This window comes from Alexandromys fortis, unplaced genomic scaffold, assembly GCF_014885135.2.
Source record: "Alexandromys fortis isolate MF-2015 unplaced genomic scaffold, M_Fortis_MF-2015_v1.1 scaffold_5, whole genome shotgun sequence".
Taxonomy (NCBI): domain Eukaryota; kingdom Metazoa; phylum Chordata; class Mammalia; order Rodentia; family Cricetidae; genus Alexandromys; species Alexandromys fortis.
Genome location: NW_026067924.1, coordinates 2,247,910 through 2,267,073, shown reverse-complemented (window position 1 = coordinate 2,267,073; position 19,164 = coordinate 2,247,910). Strand labels below are relative to the sequence as shown.

At 45.3% G+C, this 19,164-nt stretch overlaps 2 protein-coding genes across 2 annotated transcripts in view; both read left to right on the top strand.

Annotated features, from left to right (window-relative positions):
* The first annotated feature begins 2,649 nt into the window (after positions 1 to 2,649).
* Gcnt2 (glucosaminyl (N-acetyl) transferase 2 (I blood group)) lies at positions 2,650 to 15,521 on the top strand. The gene is made up of 3 exons (XM_050142197.1): positions 2,650 to 2,804; positions 3,826 to 5,281; positions 15,352 to 15,521. Exons 2-3 carry the CDS (start codon positions 4,360 to 4,362, stop codon positions 15,438 to 15,440), a joined length of 1,011 nt encoding a protein of 336 aa, XP_049998154.1. The 5' UTR covers positions 2,650 to 2,804; positions 3,826 to 4,359; the 3' UTR covers positions 15,441 to 15,521.
* The window catches only part of Pak1ip1 (PAK1 interacting protein 1), a 141,722-nt gene continuing 127,692 nt past the window's right edge, over positions 5,135 to 19,164 (top strand). Inside the window, exon 1 of the mRNA XM_050142194.1 lies at positions 5,135 to 5,281. The gene's annotated coding sequence lies outside the window, so the exon portion shown is untranslated. The remainder of the gene's footprint in view (positions 5,282 to 19,164) is intronic.

Genomic DNA, 19,164 nt, shown 5'->3' with positions numbered 1-19,164 from the left:
ATGCCTAGGGATGTACCTCTGTGTACATTTGGAGGTCAAAGGACAACCTAGACAACCTATGGACACCTTCTCTCCTGTCCTGTGGGTCTCAGGGATTGAACTGAGGTGGTCCAGCGGGTTGGCAAGTGCCTTTCCTGGATAGCTATCTTCCTGGCCCCTACTCATTCTTCTTGAAGTGACAAGTATTATTCAAAATTATACTGTAAATAATCACAGACATTTCTGGAAAGAGCCTTGTGGCATTTCAGTGAGGCATAAGAAACCACTGCAACCAAGTACCAACTGCTATATCTATGGCTTCGCTAGCCAAACCTAGTGAGCTGAAAAGTCAAGGAAAGGCCAGGCAGTTGCAGATGCTTCCTTGTCTGTAATCTCTGAAGGGGTAGAATTGAGGTACGCACCAGAACAAGAGTGACGTCATCCTCTGGATAAATCAGGAGGCTAGACCGTGAGAATGGTTACCCCAATTCAGACAAGCACAGTGAGACAATGATGTCTTCATGTCCCCTTCCCCACAGTCAAGTTCATTTAGTGTGTACAATGTCGGCCTAGAAAGCTATGAAACTTGAAGTACAAATTAGAGAAACTGTTTTCCTCTTTGGAAAGTTTTTTTTTTTTCCTGTATCGAGGAAGTGATATGTTCCAAAGTGGTGGGGGCTGTGGACCCCCAGACCCTGAATTTCTTGTAAACAACTTGTTAGGCTTGCAGCTGCTCTGAGCAAAACAACTTGTTATCCTTTGTTTGCAGCTGCTCTGAGCACGAGACCCTCAGGAGTTCCTAATGGCAGAGAAGTGGTTTCTGGTGGGTTTGGATGGGGTGCAGCTATCAGTTAAGGATCCCTATATAAGCTGCCCCTGGATACAATAAAGGGGGCATTCTTGTTTCAAGGGTGACCGGTGTCTCTCTGTCTCTGTGCGTCTTTGTGTGTTTAAATCTCCAGGCCCTTGCCCGAGACTCGCTGACCGTCTCGTAGTGCAAGCACCGCACTACAGGCGTAGTGCTATAGTACACGTAGTACAGGCGGAGAGTACACCACGCACTCTGGATGGACACCAGAAAGGCCCTGAAGGAAAGAGCGTAAGTGTTGGAGTCCTGTACGGCTGCATCACAGGAGGCACACAACTAGTTCCTGGAGCATCTAGAGACTGTCACCGTCCTCAGGGTTTGCCCACAGCTCCTTTCCATTCCCTAGGTCCCTGATGCACGTGACACAGAACCGGGAAGGATTCTAATCACATTGCTTCCAGCTGCTGTGGGAAATCAAGCCATCGGTGACCCTGGCCTCGTCTTCTAAAATAGTGGATTCTGAAGTCAGTGACAAGAGCCACTTTGAAGGGTGATGGCCTGGCATCCCCGGTTTAAACAACAGCACAGAAATGTGCACATTCGCTTGGTTCATCATTTCCTTATCTTTTAGTTGAGTTTATTGCATTTATTTATTAATTGTGCATAGGTGTGCATGCACACAAGTCTACCCAGATGAGAGAATAACTTTCATTTTTTGGGATTTTGTTTGTTTGTTTGGTTTTGAGACAGGGTTTCTCTGTGGCTTTGGAGCCTGTCCTGGAACTAGCTCTGTAGACCAGGCTGATCTGCCTGCCTCTATGAGTGCTGGGATTAAAGGCATGCGCCATCACTGATCGGCCGAGAATAACTTTCAAGAGTCAATTCTCTCCTGCTGCCTCGTAGGTCCCAGGCATTGAATGGCAGTCATCAGGTTTGGCAGCAAGCGCCTTCACCCGCTGAGTCACCTCACCAGCCTTTGGTATTTTTTTCTTAAGTTGGGAATGAACCAATGCTAAGTAAGTGGTCTACCAATGAGCTACACTGGGGATCCTCTCTGTGTTTTTAATCAAAATGTGTATGTCTGTGAGTGTGTGTGTGTGGGGGGGGGGTTCAGATGAAAGTACAAAGTATGAAAAATTATAAATATTATCATGTTGCCTCTATAATTAAGACACATTGGAAAAGCAGGGATGTTTAGTGCGACCCATTTACAGGGACAAGATCTGTCTCTCACAAACCACCATTGCCTGGGATCCCTCACTAAAGTGAGCAGGGAAGCTGGGACCTGAAAGTGTAAGCGTTCAGTCTGTGTATCTGATTGCTGTGTGCGAAAGATGTGGAGAGTGATAGACAGATGAGGACTCAAGTGTGCAAGTCCTTAGAGACTCCCTTTCGCACACGTGCCGCCGGCTAACCTACGAAAATCAGACTCATCAGTGGATTCTAACATGGAACACACTTGGCTGGAGCTCAAGGAAGAGGAGTATGGGAGGAGGGAGATTTCAAAAGAAAGTTAGAAGTGATGTCGTTTTCTAGAAGTATGGGTGTTAGGGGATCTCCCCTGACCTCTGTTGTGTGAGTCTGTGTGTTTCCTGTTCACTGTGGTATGTTGCTCTTTCCCTGTCTCAACTTCATTTGGTAAAGAATTCTTTTATACATTATCTGAAGTTTATTCTTATGTTTGACCTATGGTGATAAAAAAAAATCGTTCTACCTTCCTATGCGCAAAGACACACCCTTTAAACTGTTTACAAATCTGAACTGGGAGTGGTGTCTCCCGCTTGGAGTCCCAGCTCTTGGTGACAGAGGACAGAGGAGGAACTAAACCAAACTCCACCGAGATTAACACGTGAAAGAAGTCGGTTTGTGAAGGAAGACTAAAGAGCTTTCAGCACGTGAATAGCGCATGCGTAGAAACAAAACTCTCAAACTACAACCCAGAGAAGGTGGGGGACTGAAAATGACCATTTGCTGTCAGGATTCTTTCCTCAGCTCCCTAACCTACATCCATCCTTGGGTGAGCAATCCCTTTTTCTGTTCTTCCCACCCTGCGCCTAACTTAAAAGGTAATCCCCCTTGCCCCCCACTCTGTGCGCCTCCGCTGTTCCCTCCTCCCCGCCACTGCCTGCGTTTTCACTTGAGCTGTATTATAACCTGCACTGTCCTCTTCTTTTAAATGCTAGTGAAGTAGTCCTGGTGTTTCTTTCCGAGTCTTTTTGTTTTGTTTTGTTGTTTTTGGAGTCCGGGCGGGGGTGTGTGGGGGGGGGGTGTTGGTCTTTTGCAGCCCTGGCTATCCTGGAACTCACTCTGTAGACCAGGCTGGCCTCAAACTCGCAGAGATCTGCCTCCCGAGTGCTGAATTAAAAGCGTGTGCCACCACCGTCCGGCTCTGAGTCCATTTCTAAATTCTTGTATGAGTGAGACTAAGAACCTCAAAAGGGAGCCTCAGTTTCCCTAGTAAAACTGAAGAGTCCCAGGAGGAAAAAAAATCGACTGAGGTAGGTCACTAGAAGTCAGCCTGGACAATCAGTAAAATAACTAAAGCTTCAGGACCTGACAGTCTTTACGCCTGTACTATTTAAAATTGACTTGGCTCCTCTCCCTTCTCTGGGCATCAGAACATTCCGCCTGTATCCTGTGCAGGGCAAACACAGACAAGCTTGACATTTAGTAATGTTAGCTTCCATGGAATTTGACAGTGATGGGAAGCTGTTGGTTCTAAACGTTTTCCTGTTTGTTTTGTTTTGTTTTGTTTTTAAACATTTAGCCTTTCTTCCGAATGTCCAGGAGCTTCCTGGGAGTTAGATGGTGAGGTCTGCATAGTATTTAATATGCCTTTTTAAGGACCTTCTCTAGCAGCACAGAAAATTAAGCCCCGGAAAGAATTTGGCTCAACAGTCAGTCCTCTGCCTTGCTTTAAAGCACACCCAGCCGGGGAGGAAAGGGGCGGGGAGTACGGGTGGGAAAAGGCAGGGTTAAGCAATTTATTGTCAAGCATGACTTTCTTTTTTTTTTTTTTTTTTTTTTTTAATTGACAGAGTCTCTCTCCAGGCAGTGTTCACATGCTCAGAACTTTAGCTGGGCAGAGCTGGTTAAGCAAACAAACCCAGTCATTTGAATGCAATGATTAACAGGAAGCCGGGGAAGCAGGCACAGTTACCACCGGCCTTCCACTAGAAGAGGCTTGGCTCAGAGCTCCAGAGCGATGTATCGCCGGAAGGTCACCGATAGTGATTTCCCTGTGGGGACGCGTAGGGTCAGTGACCCCAGGCTTCTCCCTGGGGTGGGGCATTTTTGTGTAGTAATTAATTGGATTTTTGTGTAGTAGTTGGTTGTAAGTTGGTTGGAGGCTGAGCAACGGAGCTGCTAAGAAGTCTGTCAATGAAAAATGAAAATATAAGCAAGCTAGGAAGAGGGAAGAGGAAAAGAGAAAGGACCAAGACATTACACGCTGCTCATTAGAGCCACAGCCAGGAGGGATGACGTCTGGACTTGGAGAAAATGTAAGTTGAAAGACACGCCTCTCCAATCCTGTCTGTAAAGACATTTTGCTTGTTTCCTGGCTTTAGACGATGGGCTCCTGGAACTACCGGCGTCTTTTTAGCCTGTCTGTTTTTGTTGCCTTGATGTTTGTATTTATTTACAACAGCAAATTGTGGAAGAACAATCACTTCCCAAGGGTGATTCCCAACGCTTCCGTCTTAGCAGAAGTCTGTTTTCAGATAGTGAGTGAGGAGAATTTTTACCCAGCGTACAGCCCGAGGACAACGACCCTGGAAAACTTCACCTGTTCCCAGTACAGGCTTCAAAACCACTACATAACAGAAACTCTCTCGGAAGAAGAAGCTGGCTTCCCTTTGGCTTTCATAATGACTGTCCACAAAGATTTTGACACCTTTGAAAGGCTCTTCAGGGCGATTTACATGCCCCAGAATGTCTACTGTGTGCACGTGGATAAGAAGGCATCAGAGACTTTTAAAGATGCCGTCCAGCAGTTACTAAGCTGCTTCCCCAATGCCTTCCTGGCCTCTAAGACAGAGGCCGTGGTCTATGCTGGCTTCTCCCGGCTCCAGGCTGACCTGAACTGCATGGAAGATCTGGTGGCCTCTGAGGTCCCCTGGAAGTTTGTCCTCAACACCTGCGGGCAGGACTTTCCCCTGAAAACCAACAGGGAAATAGTTCAGTACCTGAAAGGGTTTATTGGGAAGAATCTCACCCCAGGGGTGCTGCCTCCTGCTCATGCCATCGGTAGGACCAAGTACATCCACCAGGAACAATTAAACGCTAAAAATCCCTACGTGCGCTTTACGCCGAAATTAAAAACTCCTGCTCCTCACAATATGACCATTTATTTTGGCACTGCCTATGTGGCTCTCACCCGTGAGTTTGCTAACTTTGTCCTCAAAGATCAGCGTTCACTGAACTTACTCTCCTGGTCCAAGGACACTTACAGTCCTGACGAGCATTTCTGGGTGACACTTAATAGGATTCCCGGTATGTATATTCTGTTTTCTCTCACCTTCCTCTCAATGGTGTTATTTATTTATTTATTTATTTATTTTATTTTTGTTTTTCGAGACAGGGTTTCTCTGTGGCTTTGGAGCCTGTCCTGGAACTAGCTCTATAGACCAGGCACAGAGATCCGCCTGCCTCTGCCTCCCGAGTGCTGGGATTAAAGGCGTGCTCCACTACTGCCTGGCGGTGTTATTTATTTATAGCTCAGTTTGCTGTGTTTAGCCCAGGCTGGTCTGGGACTCATGAACTGTCGTGACTTCCTGAGTATCTGGGCGATTTTGGTTGTAAGTCACTGTATCTGTCTTCATGAGAACCTGAATAAGCTTCTCAAAAGATGGTAGAAACAAACAACAAAGCAAAACAAAAAGCATGGAGGAGGTAGAATTTCAAGACTGGGTTTCTCCGTGCAGCAGCTCTGGCTGGCTGTCCTCGGAACTCAGTCCGCAGAATTGGCTGGCTGACCTTGAGCTCAGAAATCCACCTGCTAGGATCAAAGGCAGGTGTGCCACTGCGCCCAGAAGTCAATAATTTAAAATAACAAACCTGACAGTTTCAAAAGTTTTTGAGCATGGACGATTTATTTATAATTTTTTTAATTCCTAATTTTATTTGCAAATCGTGATGTTACACGTTGATGCGAACGAACACTGTGAGAGATGAACCACGAGCTGCTTGGGATATCTTGCTTGCCTGCCATTTCCTGCAGGGAGGACGTGACTCTTAAAGGCTGCTGTCTTAGTTGATGTTCAGTTGTCAGTAGTTACCCTGCTATGTTGCCTTGCCTTCTCTAACCTATTCCTCCGTCGGGGATTCTGTAACCTTTGACCAGCAACTTTCTATTATTCCCTCCTACAGCCATCATTCTGCTCTCCTGTCAATTTCTTTTTTATTTTTTCCTTTAGGGTCCACATATCTGTAAAATCATATAGTATTTTGTCTTTCAGTTTCTGACTTTGTTCAGTTTGCATAATATTTTCCTAGCATAAAGGTTTTTTTCCCATGTAGTTACAAATGACTGGATTCCCCATTTAAAAATTTTCTGTCCCATTTCATACACACACACACACACACACACACACATCATTGCTGTTAATGTAAATAAAAAATTCTTTACAGGCGTTCTGCTCACAGGCTGGGAGATACGACTCAAGCCTGTTTTATAAATGCGCAAAAGGACTAGCAGAGCCAAGGTGCAAACTTGATTGCATGGTTGGGTTTTGCCGACCTCCCCAGCCCTGGGCCCGTAGGACCCATTCTAGATGTGTATTTTCTTATGACACAGGCAGGAGATTGAGCAAACCCTTAACTACTCAAAAGGAAAAAAATTAAAACTACTTCCTATTTAGTAACACCACGCTGAGGCAGCCAGAGGGTACGCACGTGTGTCATTAATCTCAGCATTTAGGAAACAAAGGCCATCTGAGGTCTGTAAATTCGAGGACCGCCTGGTTTACATAATGAGTACCTGGCCAACCAGGACTACATTGAGATGGGGGGGGGGGGGAGAAAGAGAAAGAAAGAAAGGCATTATGGTGTTGGAGAGACGTCTCAACAATTAAGAGCTTGTACTACTTTTTTTTTTTTTTCTTTGGTTTTTCGAGACAGGGTTTCTCTGTGGCTTTGGAGCCTGTCCTGGAACTAGCTCTGTAGACCAGGCTGGTCTCGAACTCACAGAGATCCACCTGTCTCTGCCTCCCGAGTGCTGGGATTAAAGGCGTGCGCCACCATCGCCCGGCTGTACTACTCTTTTTTAATTTAAATGTTTAAATAACATTTTTTCATTTATTTTACATACTGGCGGAAGTTTCCCCCCTCCTCTCCTCCCGGTGCCCCCCACTCCCACCCCTATTCCTCCACCCCTCCACTCCCAAAACCCTCCCCTTCCACCCCTCCATCTCCATTCAGTAAAGGGCAGGTCTTCCCTGGGTTCAAGTTGAGGCAGGACTGAGTTCCTGCCCTTGCCTCAAGGCTGGGAAAGGCAATCCAGCACGGGGAACAGGTTCCCAAAAGCCAGCCAAGCATCAGGAACAGGTCCATATCTCACTGCTAGGCGTCCCACAAAGAGACACGGACTCTGAGCTTGTACTACTCTTGCAGAGGACCCAAGTTGAGACCCCAGCACCCACATCAGGCAGCTTACATCTACCTGTCACTGAAGCTCCAGTTGATCTGATGCCCTCTTCTGGTACCCAAGAACACCTTACTCCCATGTAGGTACCCCACATAGATAACACACCCACACATACAATAGAGTAAAAACAAAATAGCTTGTTTGAAAAGGGGAATACATTAAGATTAAATAATATAAAAACATTTGAACAGTGACTTGAATATTTTTTACCCTCATTACCTCATGGTTAAATTCCCATCCTTTTAAATGGGAAGTAGCTTGATCATCATCATGGTCTATGATCCCAGCATTTGGGAGATGGAAGGCTCAGGAATTCAAGGCCAGGCTAGGCGACTTGAGTGCCAGCCTCCAAAAACTGAAACTTTAAAAGACAAAGTGGGGGAGGGGATCAGGGGGCTGGAGAGATGGCTCAGCAGTTAAGAGCACTGGCTGCTCTTTCAGAAGTCCAGAGTTCAATTCCCAGCAACCACATGGTGGTTCACAACCATCTATAATGAGATCTGGTGATCTGGTACCCACTTCTGGCCTGCAGGCAGAACAGCATAGAAAATAACCTTTAAAAAGCGGGAGAAAAAGATAACCTTTCTTTATTTCTCTTCTTTTCTATCCATCCCCCCCCCTCTCTCTCTCTCTCTCTCTTCTCCTCTCTTCTCTCTTCTCTCTTCTCTCTTCTCTCTTTTTCTCTTTTTCTCTTTCGAAAATTTTCCTTCTTGGGTTGAATTAGAAACATAAACGATCCCAAGGAGTTCTAGATCAGTGCCTTCTTAGTAGAAACAAAGACATTTCAAAACTGTTAGATCACACACTCATCTCTCAGGAGAGAAGACACAGTGATAAGCCACAGTCTCCTAAACTTTATCTTTTAAAGCTGATGTTTGTTTGTTTGTTTGATTGTTTTTGAAGACAAGGTTTCTCCTTGTAGCCCTGGCTATTCTAAAACTCACCCTGTAGACCATGCTGGCCTTAAACTCAGAGATCTGGCAGCATGTGTCACCACCACCCAACTAAATCTTTTCTATTTTCTATCAGTTGCTCCTGAAATAACTCTACCTTCTTTGACACAAGTCCCAAATTATTTGAGTGATCTCAAGTTCCTTGTGGTGATTTCAGTCAGTGCTATTTGAACTCAACCCTAAATAACAGTTCATGAAGAGCAGCTAGAGGTGGGCTTGGTGGTACACATCTTTAATCCCAGTGCTCAGGAGGCAGAGGCAGTTGGATTACTGTGAGGCCAACCTGATCTACATAGTAAGTTACAGGCTAGCCAGGGCTACATAGTGAGAGCTTGTCTCTGGGGGTAAATGTAGCTCCCAGATTAGAGGGGGTTTTTTTAGTTTGGAAATTCAACACATATTAAGAATGTTACTATCACCTGGAGCTTAAGAAGACTGCCAAAGACACCCCTCTGAGGTTGGAATGAGTGGGCAGAACTCCCCTGTTGGGTTATGAATCATTGAGAAGGCTTGTTTTAGATCTTTGCCCACAAAGCTTCCTAGATATAGGAAGTGTTCAAAGTCTGAATTTCTCAGAACAGGAAGCAGGCAATGTACTGGGTTAAAAGACTTAGGCTTCAAAAACAGGTTGGAACCCCTAAATATATTATATTTCTCCCCCTTTCTCTTTTCTCTTCTCTCCCTCCCTCCCTCTCTCTGGTTTGTCAGGATGAGGTTTTGCATGTAGTGCAGGCTAGCCTCAACCTCTAAGCAGTCTTCCTGCCTCAGTGTCCTCCGCACTGGAAGGATGGAGATGTACCTTTGTGTCCAGCCCTCCCTACTCTCAGTGACCAGAATAGGAAAAGTGAAATCCCCAGTTCTTCCTCCCATGGTATTTAGACTGTGACATGGGTTCAGGCGCGCCACCAAACTCTAAAGCATTGTTCCTGGGAGAGCAGCCAAGCGTTAAAAAAAACCAAACACCCCATTTCTGGTTTTCTCAGAAAGGACTAAGATAAACAAAAAAAAAAGTACTCAGTCTGGAAAAAACCTGAAGTTTCTTAATGAAAAATCTTGTCACTAAAAGAAGAACAATCGCTGCGGTATGGGAAAAAGCATCTGGGGTCAGGTAGACAGAAGATGGTAGAAGCAAAGATGCTGGGAACACAGTGGGCAGCTGTGTGATCCAAACCTAAGCCAGGGGGGTACAGGCTGAGGAATGTTGTGGGGGAACCCCCTATGTTGGACACATATATGGCCCAGAGACTCTTCCATCCCGACTTGAGAATCCATAGTTGTTACTGGTTGGTTGAACAGAAACTATTGGCAACATCCTGCTTCTCTGCATGATCCATGCTTTGGACCTGGACTTCTATTTGAACCCTGGTAGGCAGTGGTATCAGCAAAGAAAGGGAAACCAAAGACGCCAGTTCAACTCTGCACAGCCCCTGGGTTAAGTGGGTGGAGCTTCCCTCCTTGCTGCAGAACAGAGCCTGGTCTTGCCAACTCTTATCCTAAGTAAGGGAGGCCTGTAGATAGGTCTGGATCATGAGGGTAGAAGTGAACCAAAGATCTAGGTGTCTTGTTCAACTGTTAGTCTGCCAATGTGGGAAACGGCAATATTTTTGTGGCAAGGGCTCTTCTAGTGATGGGTGCAGCTTTGAGCAAGAGGATAAATTATTATTGTTAGGAATATTTCCTAATGCGAGCTCTCTGCCTACACAAAAAAATCTCAATCAAGCCAAATCACAACAAGCCAAATTAGGAAATATCCAGGTTTAATGGGATTCCTGTGCTCTCGGGTGGTCCCGAGGGGGACGGGGGGGGGGGGGGGGGGGGGGGGGAGGGAGAAGGGGGCTGGGTGCGTTGGTGGGGGGGTAGTTTAAAGTGGGGGGGGGGGGGGGGGGGGGGGGGGGGGGAGGAAGGAAAAGAGACCACGTGTTCCTCTTTTGGGAGTTCATTTAAATACTCTGTGGGAGTGGTCCTGGAATTTAGAATCCAGACTAATACAACTCTCAAGCCTGGGATAGATGAGAGGGGCTGGGGTCTACGCTCCCAACTTAACATTTATGTTGGTCACAGCGATCGGAGATTTATAATGAAGATTCTCAGTGATGGCAAAGACAGAGGAAAAAAATGTCACAACTGGAAAGGACCAGGGCAAGTGTGTCCAAAGGGCATGCATGTCACGATGTCAAAAGATTGAACACTTTTGAACTGGAGTAGACAAAAAGAATATTCAATTTGAATAGGGCTTGAAGAATCTTAATTTAAAGATTTGTTGTTTGAGGCGTCAGAGGCTAGAAGGTCAGGAGTTCAAGGCCAGTCTTTGCTATACAGCAAGTTCAAGGCCTATATGAGAATCCAGCTCAAAAATAAAAGTCTGGAGTAGGAGTATATCTAGATTTATAAAGTATTTACCATGCAAGCATGAGGACCCGAGCTCGGTCCCTGCCAGCTACATAAAAAAGCTAGGCATGGCTATGCACACCCAGAATTTCACTACTTGGGGTTTTCTGGCTGGTTTAGCCAGCCTAGCCAAACCAGGAACTCAAAGTTCAGGCAGAGACCCTGTCTCAAAAAAATAAGGTTCAACTAGCAATTGAAGAAGACAGCATTGACTTCTGGCCTCTACACGCATGTGCTTACGAGTGCACACAAACACGTAAGCATAGAAACACACAGTTTGACCAGGTGGTGGTGGCGGCGCACGCCTTTACTCCCAGTACTTGGGAGGCAGTGACAGGTGGATCTCTGAATGTGAGGCCAGACTGATCTACAGAGCGAGTTCTAGGGCAGGCTCAAAAGCTAACAGAGAAACCCTGTCTCAATCAACAGAAAGAGAAAAAAAAAAATACACAATTTTTTAAAATTTAGATTAGAATAAATTAAGATTCTCTAATAAATGAAAAATGGAACCAGTCCCAATTTTGGAAGAAGAATCTAGGATAACAGTCTAGAAGCTCACTTTCATGAAGAATGAGAACACTGCTCAGGAAAAGTGAATGCTGACCTCGTGTCTACTTTTAAAGTTCATAGGAGCCACACTAACCCAAACAAAAGGAAACTGAGAAGTTGATATAAATAACATCATAAGTGTGTTAGTAACATAAATAAATGTATGAATCAGAAATATCACTTCTCCATGTGGCCAGTGGGTGGGGACTGTCACAGACGGATCACGCTGTCTACACACCAGTTCTCTCTCTCTCTCTCTCTCTCTCTCTCTCTCTCTCTCTCTCTTTTTTTTTTTTTTTTTTGTGATTTTTCGAGACAGGGTTCCCTATACCAGTTCTTGCTGCCATGAAGGAACGGTCAGTTTGTCTATCTCTGCTTGTCTGGCTTTGCCGATTTTCCTCAAATTCCGGAGTCCACCCCTACTGGGGCAATGCACTAACCTGTGACTCCGAATCTCTTCCCTTCCCTCTAGTGTATGTTTGATTCCATGCCCAGCCATCTCTGAATGCCACCTGCTTCAGATCCTGTAGCAGGAGTATAGCGAGATGGACGTTAACTTCTTTGCATTCAGCTGCCTAAACCTATGTTCCAAGTGGGGCATCTACTATAAGCTACGTGGTGGTGTCCTGTGCTTTACAAGGAGGAAACAAAAACATGGCTACCCGCACATACAACCTTTGAGAAGCTCTTTCCTTGTGTCTACTCAGGTAGACGGGATACCTAATTAGCAGACAGGGAATTCATACCAGGTTTTAGGGCATTACCAAATAGGCTTTGGTCACTATTGTGAAATGGGAATCCCTGAAAACAAAACAGGAGCCATGTTGTTATACACTGTTATTAAACCTCCCTACAAGAATAAGTTTCTGTTTCCTAAGCCTAATGTATCCAGCAAACCATGTTTTCCATCCTACACTAAACTTGTGACCCCCGTGATGTATGCCCGCCCCTTTGTCTTGCTGAATTCTTGAACTCTGAGACATGGCTGCCCTTTTGCCCTACTAAAGGGTGTCTTCCCAGGCACCTTGATGACTCTGCTTCCACAAAATGTATTCTTGCCCTTATCTACCGCACAGACAGCCTTGAGCCCTGAGTTCCCAACTCTTCTGGCCAGTTATCTCGACAGCTGATTTCTATCAACCCTAACCCTTCCTCATAAAAAAAAATAACAAAAACAAAACAAAAACCAGTAAGGGGCTCCTCCTCTCTGAAACCCTGACTGTTAGGAGAGGCAGCTGGCTGTGGAACTGTGTTTTTCCTCAGGTCTAATAGCCTCCCTCACTTCTTCCTTGTCTTTCTCCCGTCTATCCAGTCCTCTCTAATCCAGTCACAGGATGCTGTTTAACTTTGAGGCCACCACGATATTGTATTGTGAGTGATTTCCACCTGCTGTTTTCCCCTTGGTTACTCATCATCTAAGCTGAATGACTCCACTCCTGATTAGGAAATCATGGTGGGTTAGTTTCATTGGTCATGTATCCCTTAGCATTAATGACTTCCAAACTGATCAATGGTTTCTACTTCCTTTGGTGCAAATTAGTATTTTGAACCATAGCTTGTTTCAAATTTATGTTCAACTATGAATGAATGAGTGAGAGAAGAGCCTTTAGAAACAAATCTTTGTGAGAGGCAGGGAGGAAAGAAAAAGAATGCCAAGGTCTTAGTCAGCTTTCTGCTGCTGTAACAAAAACGGATCTTTATTTTTATTGTTTTGTTGTTGTTTGCTTTGAGGACAGGGTCTCCCTATGCAACCCTGGCAGATCTAGAACTATGTAGACCAGGCTGGCCTGAACTCACAGCTGTCTACCTGCCCTAGCCTCCCAGGTGCTGGGATCCAAAGCACACATCACCAAACACAGTCAAAACTGATTTCTAAACAACAATTGCACAGAATAATTGTTTTTCTGATGTCCCCTTCACACATGGACTTCATGAGCTTTGCTCATTTACCCAGTCCCCCATTCTTGTCCTCTCCTCCATCTTCCCACTTGTCCTTGTTTGCCTTCTGTGGTTGTCAGACAAACACTGAGCAAAATCAACTTGGGAAAGGGAATGGGTTTATTTGGCTTACAGACTGCAGTCCACCAGCAAGGGAGCCAAGGCAGGAAACTGAAGGCAGGAACCAAAGCAGAGAGCAAAGAGGAACATTAAACATCAATCAAGAAGATGCCCCCAGAGACTTGTCTTTGGGCCAATCTGATGGAGACATTTTCTCAGTTGATGTTCCCTCTCTGGAGCAAGATGACTCAAGTTTGTGTCCAGTTGACAAGCAACTAACCCAACACACCATCAGTCTCTCTCACTCCTTTTAAACCTTCATGCCTTACATATTAGAAATACATATACATCCATGTGTGTATATGTATATATGTATATGCACACACATACATATATATTCATTCCCCACATAAGAGAAAACACATAATTGTCTTCCAGAGTGTGACATCACTTGGCATAATGATCTCCAGTTCCGTCTATTTTCCTACAAATGACACAATTTTATTCTTCTTTAAAGCTAAATAAAACTCCATTGTGTATAACTCCACATTATCATCCATTCATCTGTTGGTAGACACCTAGGCTGACTTTGTATGTCGGCCCTGGTGAACCACGCAGTAATAAACAGATGTGTGCACATCTCTGTTGTACGCTGACTTAGATTCCCTTCCTGTCTGGACCAAAGGTCATATAGCTGGATCACATGATGATTTTAGTGTTTTGAGGAACTTCCATGCTGATTTGCATAGAGGCTGCACCTTCTCACACCCTCTCCAGCAGGGGCAAAGGCCTCTTCTTCACCCACGTTTTTACCAGCATCTGCTTTCCCAGTGATTTTTACCAGCATCTGCTTTCCCAGTGATCGGCATTCTGACTGGGGGAGCTGAAATAGCCATGTAGACTTGATTTGCATTTCCCCAGGAGCATCTATGTAAAGTAGTCAAGATTTAATTTGGCTTGCAGTTTCAGAGGTTTTAGCCCACGGTTGCTTGGCTCTGTTGTTTTTAGGTCTGAGGTGAGGCAGAGAGAGTATCATGGCCAGAGGCACACAGTGGAACAGAGCTGTTTGGCTTGAGGTTCCTGGGAAGCAAAGTATAGAAGAGAATGGATCTGGGACAAATTATACCCTCCGGTGTGGGGTTCCACCTCCTGACATTTCTACAGTCTTCCAGACTCCCATTAAACTGTGAAGCCCTTGATGAGGTCAGAGCCCTCATGACCTGATCTCTTCCCAAAGACCCAGCCTATGATCACTACTGCCTGAGGGGCGAAGCCTGACACTCGTGAACTTTTTTTTTTAACCAATTAATTTATTTATTTATTTTGTATACAATATTCTGTCTGTGTGTATACAATATTCTGTCTGCAGGCCAGAAGAGGGCACCAGACCTCATTACAGATGGTTGTGAGCCACCATGTGGTTGCCGGGAATTGAACTCAGGACCTTAACCACTGAGCCATCTCTCCAGCCCAACTCGTGAACTTTTGCAAAGATGTTTCACTTCCAAACTAGCACAGTGCCAAAAAGGGAAGGAAGAAAGTGGCAATGGTGAGCTTGGGAAACAGACTCCTCTGTTTCTGCGTTCCGTTGCCCTTGGATCTGGGCTCTGAACCAGCACACTTTACCCCATAGCAAGTATTTTTCCTGGACCCTGGACGTGGCAGGCTTACTGCATTTTCATTTTTAGTGCTGCCTGTCGTAACCAGTTGAGACTGGTGTGTTCCTTGAGCCCAGGTGCCAGGAGCTGAGATTTAAGTAGTGGAAGCATCTTGCCTCCAAAAGAAACAAGTAGACAGCACCTGAGAAATGACAGTCAAGGCTGTCCTCTTGCCTCCACAGGCATACACATACACACATATGTGCACACACGTACACACACACATGCACACACACACACACACACCCCTGTGTACTCTCACCCACATGACACACAAAGAAAAGGAAAGAAAACATGTTGAATAATAAAGATTATGTTGCCCCAGGACTGGAAAGATGGCTCAGTGATTAAGAGCATATATTGTTCTTGCAGGGCACGCGTGGGTTCCAAGTTCAATTCCCAGCATCTACATCAGGCAGCTTACAACTGCTTGTGACTCCAACTCCAGGGGAAGACACTAACCTCAGGTGCATGCACATGTACAGACATATACAGACATGCACACATGTGCATGCAAATAATAAAAATATTTTTAAAAAAGATTATGCTGCCCCTTTATTCTTATATCTCAAAGGATCAAATAGAGACACAAGTCAGTTTTTTTTTTATTATATTGTTCCTTTAGCAGCAGTTCCTTCCTCCCTTGCTTCTTTCCTCCTTTCCTCACTCTTTCCCTCCCTCCCTCCTTCCTTTTTTTTCTCTCTTCCTGTCGGCCAAGCATTTCTTCCTGTGGTGACCTATCTTAATTTTATCATGAGGAAGTTAAAAGTTGATTGGAAGACCCAACAATATGGCTCGGTGGGTAAAGGCATTTGCCATCAAGTCTGATGATATGAGTTCAAGTCCCAGGACCCACACATATACGTATACCAAATGAATGAATTTAAAAGCTTTCTTTAAGTCAAAATTTGATTGAAGAAACTGAGAGTTGAGGACAACAGTGTTATGGTTTAGATAAAAGCTGCTCAGTTCCTCCAGGGCCAGTGGGCCAGGAGAGGCGGAGGGTCCCAGACGGGAAGCTGCAGCAGATGACCCAAGCCGCAGAGTGTGAGAGAGATGGATAGGCACACCATGCAGAGAGAGGGTTTGGGTATAGTTTATTTCGTGGGCTATGGAGGGGGAAGGGGAGAAGGGGAAAAAAGAGAGGCACAAAGAGAGGGGGGAAGAGAAGAGAGAGGGAGAAAGAGAGGAGTGCATGCAGGCTGGAGGAGGCATGACATCTGCTTCCCTCAGCAGAAGGGTAGGGGTTGGGAGAGGGCAGGGCTTGTCTCTTAAAGGGACAGGGTACCCAGGTAACAGACCAGGCCAGCAGATCATAACAAATGGAACCAGAGCCGCTGATGTCAATTGAAATACATGTTAGATTTATGAAGACTATTGAGCGGGCTCCATAGACAACCTATACCACATCTACGTACTCTGCACAGTCAGATGGTACTCATTGATGGGATACCATCATCATCATCATCACTACTGTGGTGCTGAAGGTGGCATCTGATCCTCACAGGATAGGCATGGCCTGTGTCTGCCACTGGAACTACACCATCAAGCTACAGCAATGGGAGTTAGCAGCCAAGAATCCTGGCTTAAAGCCTGGCTCTACCACCAACAGTCTTCATACAAGATACCTAATTTCTCAGAGCCTAAATCCTCTTTTAGATTCTGAGGATGAAATATCTCTTTGTAAGTCTGGAAAAGGGTTAAAGAGTTCACAAACTGAACGTGGCTCAAGAGACGCAAACATGGTTTCTTCTTTCTTTATCTCTTTCTTTCTTTTTTTCTTTCTTTCTTTCTCTTCTTTTTCTTTTTTGAGACAGGGCTTCTCTGTGTGGCTCTGCCTGTCCTGGAACCTGCTCCATAGACCATGCTGGCTTTGAACTCAGAGATCCACCTTATAGGTCTGTGTTACCACTGCCTAGCAAACAAGGATTCCTTGCTGTTAACTCTTTTTTTTTTTTAATTTATTTATTATGTATACAACATTCTGCCTGGATGTATGCCCGCACGCCAGAGGAGGGCGCCAGATCTCAGTACAGATGGTTGTGAGCCACCATGTGGTTGCTGGGAATTGAACTCAGGACCCCTGGAAGAGCAGCCTCTTAACCTCTGAGCCGTCTCTCCAGCCCCTCCTGCTGTTAACTCTTGAGCAGTTCAGATCACTCTTCTAAAACTCCTGTGTGAGGTTAAGAAAAAGAAAACAAAGGCCGTGCACGTCTGGTTTGGAAGGCATCAGGTGAAGTTGGTGATTAGGAGGCGGAGGGAATGTGGCCACAGGAGGTCTCAGGGATTTGTTTTCCCCTGTGTCACCTGTGTCTGTCTGGTTTTTACTTTCTCAAGGAAGTAACACTCTGGGACCGGTTAAAAGTCTCGCCTAAGAGCTTAGGTCACTTTAGGTTGTCGCTCCCAAGATAAATATTCTGCCCGCCCTCATACCTGCCCTCCCTTTGTTCTGGAATGTTCTTGACTTTATTCCTTCTTATCAGCTGCCCTTGGGAGCCAACCAGAGTGTGTCGCCACTCCATTCCGTTCTCCTCCCCCAGAAGCAGCCCCCACATACCTCCCTTTTGACACCTCTGTGGCACCCAGTGGATCTCAGGTCTGCCTATAACACATTCCTTTGTCCTCTGCCAATACCAGATGTGAGGGAGTGAAGGGAAAGAATGCAACCACATTCTATGTTCACCTGACCTCGTCATGCAGAAAGGCTGCCAGAAGCTTGTGGAATGAGGAACACGATTAGGTCAGAAAAGACCCATCATTCCTCCAGACAGGCTCGCTTTCCGTCCTAGGATTGAACTAATCTCGGGTGGAAAATAGGAAAGAAACAAAAACAGCATCCTGGTCTTTTTCTTCTCATTATTCCCTAAAGTCTAAGGCCTAGACAATATGTTCTAATCGTATAAGCACTCATAACACTGTTTTTACATTGTGTTAGGTATTTAAAGTCATCTAGGATCGGGACAGTGGTGGCTCAAGCCTTTAATCCCAGCACTCAGGAGGCAGAGGCAGGTGGGTCTCTGAGTTCAAGGCCAGTGTGGTCTACAAAGTGAGTTCTAGGACTGGCCAGAACTGTTACACAGAGAGACCCTGTTTTGAGAAACCCAAAATAAATAAATATAAGTAAGTAAGTAAGTAAATAAATAAATAAATACATGTCATCTAGAGCTGATTGAAAATCTACAAAGGATGTTAGGCTCTGTGCAGGCACTGTGCTGTGGTAGAGAAGGGACCACGGTTCCCTTTGGACCCTGGTTCCATAGAGGGGTCAGAACTAAGCCCCACAGGTACCCAGAGACAGTTGTTCTATTGCACTCGTCTAGAAAAATATTGTCTACAAACACATTTTCCCCTTCTCTTGCATAAAGTTTATCCAATGATTTTTCAGCCCCTGACTCAAGTGTTTAAGCAGTTCTTAGGGAAGAGTTCTGTTCTACTGTTCCAACGCCCACGGGCTTCTTCAAAGGCCATACCCTTTGCCGCCTCTGTGACACCATTCAGAAAACACTCTCGGTGGGCGAGTGGGTGATCTGCGGGGTGGGGGGTGGGGGGTTCTCAACCGCTAGACTGCTCAGCATAAACAGTCAGTCCTCTTTATGAGTCTGAAGACTGAATTTGTGTGGTTTTTGTTCCTGTCTAGAAAAATGAGGGAATAAAAAAAAAAAAAGCATTTATGGAATTTTGCTTGAGTGATTTGGGCCCTGCAAGCTTTGGTTTAAAATATCCAGAAAATGTAGTCGAAGTGGGTTGTTTGTCTGGGACTTGGAATCTTGAGTAACTGCTGTTCCCAGAGAGAACTTTATGCCAGCTTTTCCCATAGTCCTTTGCTTAGAAAAAAAAAAGCCAATTATTTTTGATGATTATTAAAATCATGAGTTATTTTGTGCTGGTGACTGAGCCCACATGAACTGCTCCGGTGAGCCACCCTCTCCATCCTGCTGCCTCTGCTCTCTCCCCACTGAGGGGGCACCACCTTGTTCCCTCTGCCCCTCCCTAAGTGCTTTTTTTTTTTTAATATTTATTTATTTATTTATACAATGTTCTGTCTGTATGCCTGCAGGCCAGAAGAGGGCACCAGACCTCATTACAGATGGTTGTGAGCCACCATGTGGTTGCTGGGAATTGAACTCAGGACCTTTGGAAGAGCAGGCAATGCTCTTAACCACTGAACCATCTCTCCAGCCCCCC

What these genes read in the sequence shown, in the direction of transcription:
- Gcnt2 (XM_050142197.1), top strand. Translation starts at nt 4,360, where the DNA reads ATGGGCTCCTGGAACTACCGGCGTCTTTTTAGCCTGTCTGTTTTTGTT. An exon ending in GACACTTAATAGGATTCCCG is followed by an intron (nt 5,282 to 15,351) that starts GTATGTATATTC and finishes TTGTTCTTGCAG; the next exon opens with GGCACGCGTGGGTTCCAAGT.